The sequence below is a fragment of the Notothenia rossii genome (assembly GCF_949606895.1).
Source record: "Notothenia rossii genome assembly, chromosome: 3".
Lineage (NCBI taxonomy): Eukaryota > Metazoa > Chordata > Actinopteri > Perciformes > Nototheniidae > Notothenia > Notothenia rossii.
The window spans coordinates 24,920,568-24,929,981 of NC_136901.1; the positions used below are offsets into that span (position 1 = coordinate 24,920,568).

The following is a 9,414-nucleotide window of genomic DNA, read 5'->3' on the forward strand; positions in this document are numbered from 1 at the left end:
TATAATCTGTGAATGCCTCAGGATGCTTGGCACTAAAGGGACGGTCCAGGGTCAAAGTGGGAGCGCAGCAGAGGTGTCACATGATCAAATCCGAGACATCTTTATGTGCAGTCTGGTGGACCTGAACCGGGAATATTGTAAAAATCCTTTCATGAGTATCCTTTCGGAAACAACGATGATAATGAAGCAATTTTAAATGCCCACCGGCTTGTAGCAGCTTCATTTACTGTATTTTACTGTACAGCTGCTCATTTCTGCATCACCACTGCACTTACTCAAAGGAGGGAGCATCTTTTAACTCTTTGAACCGATTCTGCTTTGTTTTCACTCCTTTTATCTATAGGGTTATTGTACAGTTACTGCATTATTCCATAGCAATTGTGAGGAGTTCTGTACACGGTCATGGATAGGTTTTGGGTGAAATTAATGGTTTGGATTGAGTGTCAGTCATCAGGGGATATTCAAATTGATATTAGAAAATGTTAGGTTCATTGGATTTATTTTTCTACATTTAGGATGATAATGATTTTTTCACCATGATAATCCTCATGCTTTGAGTAAGAATGAGACATGAAGTGGATCAATGTGTGCCATTTAGCTCAATTTATTGGCCTGAAATCAAGAAATCAAGATGATTTTTTGCATAAATGTGCATAATGGAGAGTCCTGATGTCTTATACTGTAAAGACAATGAAACATTTTTAACAATCTTGTACACAGAAACCTCATCAGTTTGGTCTGTTGACCAGCACCACCCTAAAAATTGTTGACAAAAAAGGAAAAGGTTGAAATGCCTTGTGCAAATCTTCTATGCAAAAAAAACTAAGTAAAGCTAGAGCCACGAAATATATTTACTACTTCAGCCATAAAAAAAGACGGACCTAGCCAAACTGCACAAAGTTCAAGATAGCTGACCAAAATTCAGATTGTGCGGTTAGCAGGTCATTGATCATTTCGGCAATTCATCAGGCGTCACCACCCCTTTCAAACTGAGCATCAAAAGACAATCAATCTGCTAGAATTTTGACTCAATTCCCCCAAAAATTGATTTAAAATCAGGTCAATCTCTAGTCTACCTATGGCTTTAGCTGCAGCTGTCAGTAGTGTTAGCCTAATGATTGACAGAATATTAAGGAAAAAACAATGTCTTCATTAGTTATTTGTTATATCTATACAAATTGTCTACCCAAGCAAACCTACACCCTCCATATATCTGCATCACATACAGTATACACCAAGAGGGGGGGATAACAATAGCAAACAATTATTTTCCATACATTAGACGTGCATCATGCATCAGTCCTGATCCATTAACAAAAGAAGCAGGGTTACGTAACATGGCAGCACAATACCTCCAGTGACTAACTGACTGGCCCAGAGACAACATGATTAGACACAATGGGGAAATACGGCGAGTGAAGAGCGAGACACTGAGGGAGAGACAGTTATAAGAAAGCCAGATGTCCTTGAGAAGATAAGTGGGTGGTGTGGAGGGGGGACGGGGGCCATGGGAGAAAGGGAGGAGGCGAAAACAGGACGCGAAGAGAGGGAGAAAGTTGATAAAGAGACGCAAAAAGAGAGAGAGAGTGGGAGAAATATAGTCCTCTCTGGTGTAGCTTGTCTAGAGTGTCCGGTCTACGAGGCAGTAAATCGGCCCGGCTCAATGTGTGCTCTCCAAACGCTGCCGCACATTATTGATAAATCATTGTGTGTTAATGAGAGGAGCTGATGTGGCCTGATGAATCACGGCACAACAATGAGCTACACACACAGCAATTTGCAGTGGCAGGATGAACACTTGGCCCCCACGCTGCAGTAACAACTCAGAGTGTTATTCTATCCTGTTAACAGAACAGAGGAGATCAGGAAGCTAGAGCCACACATTTTAAAATATAACTTCAGCCGCGAAAAAAGACGGACCAAGCGAAACTGCTCATAGTGCAAGATATAGAGCGAAATTCAGATTGTGTGGTTAGCAGATCATTGATCATTAAGGTACGGAGCCCCCATAGGGGACATGGAGAAGAAAAAATATATTATTTGAACAAAAAAATAATAATGTTTTGCGAGGTCTCGCAAAACCTTTTTTTTTTTTTTAAATAATATTTTTTTTCTTCTCCATGTCCCCTAGGGGGCTCCGTATTAAGACAATTCATCAGGCGTTACCACCCCTTTCAATCTGAGCATCAAAAGCCAATCAATCTGGCAGAAATTTCACCCAATTCCCCCCCAAAATTGCATTTAAAATCTGTAATTTGTTGTATTTTCGCACAAACCAATTTGCAGTGGTTGGATGAACACTTGGCCCCCGCGCTACAGTAACAACTCTAGTTTTATTCTATTCTGTTAACAGAACAGAGAAGGGGCTTCCACAGCCGCTCAGAGGACAACACGAGCTATTTAGGTTTTTGCTTTGATATCCAATAGGCGGCTTAACATCCTCATTAGATCATATCAGTGGCGGACACACGCGCCAGGGCGAAATTATCTCTCTCCCACACTCGCTGCTTAAATTATCACCAAATCTCATCATTCGTTTGTGTTGATTTATTATTTATTCTGTGCGTAGGTGTATTTTTATGTGTGAGTAATTAGGGGTGTTCTTCCGTATATCTGCACTTGAAAGTCTATGTGTGTGTGTGTGTGTGTGTGTGTGTGTGTGTGTGTGTGTGTGTGTGTGTGTGTGTGTGTGTGTGTGTGTGTGTGTGTGTGTGTGTGTGTGTGTGTGTGTGTGTGTGTGTGTGTGTGTGTGTGTTTGTGTGTGTGTGTGTGTTTGTGCAGGGGCAAGTTGACCTTGTTATAAGCTGATTGGGCTGTAGTACATCATTAGTATGGGTTAGGTGAGGGTTAGAGGGCGCGTGTGTGTAGAGGTGAGGGGTGACAGAGTGGGGAGAGATGTGGTTTGACACCGTAACCGAGGAAGTAAAGGGAGGGGGGGGGGGGGGGGAGGTATTTGGGTCGGGTCAGGACACGCAAACACACGTCACACCTCTCCATTCATCACTTAGAAGCAGTTATCACACTTTAACAGTGGCCTTAAATGACCTTCAGCAGTACAAGGGGAGATGCTCACAATGCAGTGTCGCATAACAAGACATTTAAATGCATGGTAACGAAATCAACACACACACAAACACACATAGTGTCTGTTTGAGGTGTCATTAACTTATCTGTGGAAAGTGTCACAATATACTGGACTTCAAATAGGGACACAAATATGTCGGTGAGTCTCGAAAGATGGGATAAAGCAAAAAATACAAAAAAATTATTAAACTTCAGATTTCATCTTTTCCATAAAAGTGGAGTATCCTTGGTTATTGTTGCAACATTTGGACAATTAATTAATAAGTTGATTTATACAAAGAAGATTATTCACTTCCAGTCGACACTTTCCATAAAACCTCCTCCTGATGGTGATCATCTTGCTCTTGTGCTGTGCAGTTTGAGTGTTTTGTGCCTGCCTGGGAACAGTAGAAAACAGTTACTGACTTGGGCGTGACTACTGTACATGTTCTCGTGGATGTCATTTGACATTCAAGCAAGCTGCAAACATAATAATGAACGTTAATGGCTGCATCCATAATATTGACACGCTCACCCGGTGCATCACAGTAAAAAATTGTGTTAGTCATCTTGGATTATAAATTACAAGCTTGTACGAGTACTGATACTGTGATATGTGAAACTGTTGTCAAATCTGGGTGGATTTTTTTTGTCATCATCTCTGCTGTTTATTGTCAAATAAATATTTGAGATTCTTTGGCTTTTCTCGTTGGCATCTGACGGAGGACATTTAAGATTGTGGTGGTCACATTTGTGGGGACTGGGTTAGGGTTAGGATATGCAGCAGTAAAATGGCTGACAAGATTTAAAATAAATAATTCACTGTGGGCTCTGCATGGGAATGATTTGAACTCTGTGGGTGTAATGTGTCAATAAAACCAGTCAAACGAGGGCAGTGGATTCCACCATTGTCCATCGCTCATACCAGATGAACTGAGCAGAATATTGTTCTGGCGGAAGTTAATATAGTTGGGCTGCCCATCCAAGTAAAGTCAAAGTGTGGGAAACACTGGCTTGATAAAAGTCAATAGAAGCCAAAAAAAGGCAACAGAGTCAATAGAAAGCCAATGGGACAATGGAAGCCATGGGAGAACAATGGGCACCAACCAAAATACAAGACAATGCAAGATACTAAAAGCCACAGGGTGCAGAATAAGCCAATATCATCCAAATAATGCCAGCAGAAACAATGGAAGCCAAAGTGAATGCAAGCTGTAAACAGGCAGCTCTGAAGAGATGCCAAGATGAGGAAGAGGAGGAGGAATATTCTAGTCGTTTATATCTGGCCAGGGGTCGACTGTGGCCTCGGGCTGAAGCTCAGAAAAGGAAACTCGCACAGAATAAACACTAACATACACCAGCTGGACACACTCATGGCCAGGGATCAGTAGTGTCCTTTCTACACTGACCACACACATGTAGAGGATGAGGAAAATACACACTGCTACACATGGTACTTAAGACAGTTGTAAATCACAACCCTGAAATGGTAAAGCTGGTAATGCGTCTCTAACCAAAGCCTCCATACCTTGTCCAGGCGATTACTATAATAAACCCATCAGAGTTTGAGAAACACTGAACCCAATGGGATGGAAATGGTTTCCAACGATGGACATGGCGCACGCTTGGTCTTTTCCCAAAGAGCTGGCACTGCCACGACCCGTCCGACATACTTTACTACGGTAATTACAATATAGAGAGCAGCCGCCTCTATGGCAGATGCCGCTTCCGTGAGAGGTTCCCCACGTAATTACAATGATGAACTTGGCACAGTGAGGTAATAAATATCACAGAACACACAAGCACAGTGCAGAGAAGGACACACACTTCCTCTGCATGGACGTGCAAGGAAGGCAGATGTGGGGAAAGGAACACACAAGCTGTAGACAGCTGAGGTGAGCACTTTCATGGAACAAACACGTGAAGATACATAGACTTATCAAAGATGAAAAATAAAGCTTTTTTTTAATTAGCAAAAACAATCTTTAACAAAAATAAAGGTTATGTGTTAATGTATAAATATCAAAAACAATTAAATAAATGGGGGGTCATTTATAAATACCCACAAAAAAATTACAAGACAAAATAAGGCTTTTTAAAGTGTAATTGCTTTGAAGAAACACAAATAAAAAAGTAACTTCCTCCAAAGAAAACATAGAAAATGCATCCCAAGACAAAAAATGCAACTTTTGATTATTTATCTTTCAGCTTTTGATAGAGACAAATGATCAAACTATCTTAAGAAGGGTACAAATCTAAAATCAAAACTTGGCACCAAGGTGGTCTGACCTACAAAAGTACATTTTGTCCATGGTCAAAGTGCCAAATGTAGTGTTCAGTCCTGCCTTTCCTTATATACATTTTTGAAGTGTATTGCAGAATAGATCAAAAAGGTTTTGACAAGACCACAGAAAGTATAACAAAATAAGGAATCAACACATTGCTATCATATGGATACAGATGTTCAACACTATAGAATAATAATAATGTATCTTTGCCTCGTAATGTCAAAAACCTTCTTCATATGTAGCACAGACACACTCATCGCAAACATAAAGAGTCACTGTCTCATTCAGCTTCATTGAATAATTTTGCAATAATATTTAACATGCAAACACACAAGACAAATTAGGCCGCACTGTGCTCCACTTGCCTTGGGGGAACAACAGGGAGAGTAATGGCCCCCCAGAATTGCAAATGAGACGCCTCCTGACATTTTTATATGACAGTAAATCACCGTATGTATGAGCCAAGTTTGTTGTGTGCTCGCAGATTACCAGCGTGTGGTGGATGTGTTGACATGAACAGAGTCATCTCAACAGTCACAACATGGCCGAGGTTATGCCTTTGGTCTGTGGTCTAAATCTGTGTGCATTAAGCTGGATTTGACTCCAATTGCCTTACAACCATAAATACAGGACATAATGTGTCCAGCTACCAGTAAGATTGGCTGGGAAGTTTCCCAGATTCAGATTAAGTCCTGCACTGGAAATCAAAAGCTGTGGGTGTTCTCGATTGAAGCTTTACAGTTGAGGATTAATCAGTAGTCTGACAACTTAACCATCAAAATCCAGTTATTCAGTACTGGCAGAAAATGGAGCAAAGAAGATGAAGTGAAGAGGAAGAAAGTGGAAAGAGTTTGATAGGAAGGCCTTTTGGGAACTCACCTGGTCTTTTTTCCATTTTTCTCCCTCGACTGCCACATAGTCGAACTTTCGATATTAATATTAGAATTTGCTTCTGGCAGAGCGACTTGTTGCTCTTTGGGCAGGGCTTGCGCTTGCTGGCGATCTGCCGGTTCGCCTGGGGGTCCTTGACCTCCCTGCGCTGGCGAATTAGGGAGCTGGCTAGAGCGGCCATCTTCCCAGCGCTGACCCTGCAGCCGCCTCACCAGCCTCTGGCGGTTCAGTGGCGCCCAGGTGTCGGGGGGTACCGTGGGCCACCCCCCTGCCCGCTCACCCAGGGCGACGGAGCACCGCTGAGGGAGCAGTGTAGATCGATGGAGTGGGCTTCTGAGCAAGGACCGTATCACGGGGAGAAGGGCACAAAAAGAAGAGATGGGGGAAATAGGGGTGGATACCACAAAGGCCCACCCAAAACTGAAAATGGGTGCTTTATGAGGTTGGATTGATGAAGGTTTGTCTTCTTGTTTATTTTAGGAAGTGAAGATCAGGTGAAGCTTATTACAAATCACTGTAGGACCAGTCATGTCATCCACCCAAATCCATTGCAGTTTAGCCCAACAATATGTCCTTGTCCAATCGACTCTCCTCCTGGAGCTCTAATCAAGTTTAACCCCGTCCGATAGAACCACTTCGTGACGAAAGCAGAAAAAAGAAAATACCTGCTCAGTCCTGCAGTTAAGACGCCTGCACCTATTCGGTGGGACGCCCGGATGTCAACGCTCCAAAATAACAGGAGTGACAGTGCTCCTTTTCCTTCTGTCCCCCAACCTGTACAATTTCTCCAAGCAAAACAATGTCAGAGCACGAGAAGTAGAAGAAGTAGAGACTGTCCGGCCTGAGGTATCAGCTTTTGGAGCTGGGACGAGGAGGAAGGGGTGCGGATGGACCCTGCTGGACGAAGTGCATCTTGTTTCCGCGCTGTCTCTCAAGCTCTTCTGGCATCACCCTTGCGTTCACCTGCACTCTGAGAAAAGAAGGGGAAAAAAGACAGGGAGCTTGACAAATCCAGCATTTCCCAGAGATAGAGGTGACATTCAGAGAGCGACGGTATAGAGACCGAAAGGGACACAGAAAAAATGAGGGGGAAAGGGAGGGAGGGAGAGAGAGTCTATCTATTCCTCCTATCGGATCGGACTCTCCAACTCTCAGGCAGCGCGCTACACCACAGCAGAGTCTGTGTCCTTCAGCCATGCATGCTTCCTCGCAGCTGGGAGAAAAGAGGGATGAATGAATGGAGGGAGACGGAGGTGAGGTGAAGGGGAATAGAGAGGTGACAGGTAGCCATGCCTTACGATAGATGCTGCTCCTCCTGCCAGAGTCTCCACCGGTGGGTGACAGTAGTCCGGTCTGGTTCTGTTGAGTCAGTGTGTGTGTGTGTGTGTGTGTGTGTGTGTGTGTGTGTGTGTGTGTGTGTGTGTGTGTGTGTGTGTGTGTGTGTGTGTGTGTGTGTGTGTGTGTGTGTGTGTGTGTGTGTGTGTGAGAATAGAAAGTGTGTGTCTCCTCTACCTCAGCGCACACGTGTCAGGGTGTGTACATGTATGTGTAAGAAGGAGCGACACAGTGTGAAGGTGTGAGGGTGTGTGACGGAGGCAGCATGTACTCGTGTGTGTGTGCGTATGTGTGTGACTTGCTCCCTGTTCACAGTGCATTACTGAGTGAGGGCTGGCAGCGTGCTTCACATGCTCTCCCTCCCTCTCTCTCTCCCTCGCACACACTCCCTCGCCTCACTCTCTCAAATCTATTTCCCTAAACCCTCCCCCTTGCTCTTCTTTCTCCCTCCCTTTTCTCCTCCCCTTCTGTCACTCAGTTCCTCCTTTCCACGTACAAAGTCGCTTCTACCTCCCCTATTCTCTCCGTCACTTCCACGTTACCAAACTGAGCCGGGTCAGAGCAGGGTGCCCCCACAACTCCAACCTTCTACTCTCCCACCCCACCCCACCTTCTCTGATGTGATGTTGGCTTAAAGAGACAAACTAAGCCAGGTTGTCAGTGCTGTGCTATGACAAGGACGTATAGATGCCGTGACACTGTCTGAGTCAGTCGGGACTTTGCGTCACTGCCGTCACATCAACCATACATCTGCATCAGTCAGTCAGACGAACACACTCTTATCAAACACACTGCACACTCCACTTCAACAGAGTATGGAACTAGATCAGATCAGACAGGTTGTTAAAAAGCCAATGATTGTACAACCATAGAAGGAGGTAAATCAGAAATGGGGATAATAATTTGCAAATTGTATTTTTGTTTTCGCTACAGATGTCAATCATGTCCTTTGTACCCCTGACTTTTCCCCCCAGCACAAATATGATATAAGAACATCCCACGACCCTCAGCTGTGTTGGTGCTAATTTGCTAATGGTTGCATAATAACATGCTAAACTGAGATGGAGGACATGGTAAACAATATGCATTTTAACATCAGTATGCAAGCATTGTCATTGTGATCATGTTGATGGCAACACGACTGCAACTGAGAGGTCAATCGTCGGGTGAAGACCATGAGATGTGGTTTATGTAAAAAAAACGGATCTTTAACAGGAAACTGCATTTTCTGGCAATCGGTAATACAAATAAACAATGAATACTTGGGATCTGAGCGATAAGTTCACGGTAATGTTGATGTTAGTCATGCTTTGTTACCAAATATTTCTTAAGTTTAGATACTCTCTTGAGATAGTTCTACTCTCTCATTCTGTGAGGGCTTATTTATGAATGCCCAGCTGAATAACACTGGTGATTAGCTGGCAGTGTGGCAGTTGGCCAAAGACGTGGTGACGTGAAAGTGAATTACTGAATCACACTGTATCTGGAACAAGGCATCAGCTAAATGGATTGCTTTCTCATGTTCTACACCGCTAGGTATGGGTCCACCACACAATTGGACTCATTACAAACATTTCAGGGTTTTTGATTACACCCTGAATAGTATCCAGAACTCACCCCTGAACCCTTGCAATAGGCGTTCCTAACTGTAGAAAGAACGGGGATATCGTCTTCCAATTGTTCGCACATTATTAACAAAATGTCAGAATTTTTTTTTAAAACAAAACACCAATTCAGTCTGATTAGCAGGCTAGGTTAATCTGTTACACTGCTTGCTTAGAGTTGTATTCTATTAGCAACAATAGACCGGACTGGTGAGGAATTACTAAGAGCAGTC

At 43.4% G+C, this 9,414-nt stretch overlaps 1 protein-coding gene across 1 annotated transcript in view; it reads right to left on the bottom strand.

The window, feature by feature from the left end:
- fgf11a (fibroblast growth factor 11a) overlaps positions 1-7,879 on the bottom strand; it is a 103,503-nt gene extending 95,624 nt beyond the window's left edge. The window contains exons 1-2 of the mRNA XM_079668144.1: positions 7,541-7,879; positions 6,231-7,212 (exon numbers count right to left, since the gene is read on the bottom strand). Of these exons, the coding sequence (XP_079524270.1) occupies positions 6,231-6,423 (193 nt within the window). The 5' untranslated portion in view covers positions 6,424-7,212; positions 7,541-7,879. The remainder of the gene's footprint in view (positions 1-6,230; positions 7,213-7,540) is intronic.
- Positions 7,880-9,414: the final 1,535 nt, after the last annotated feature.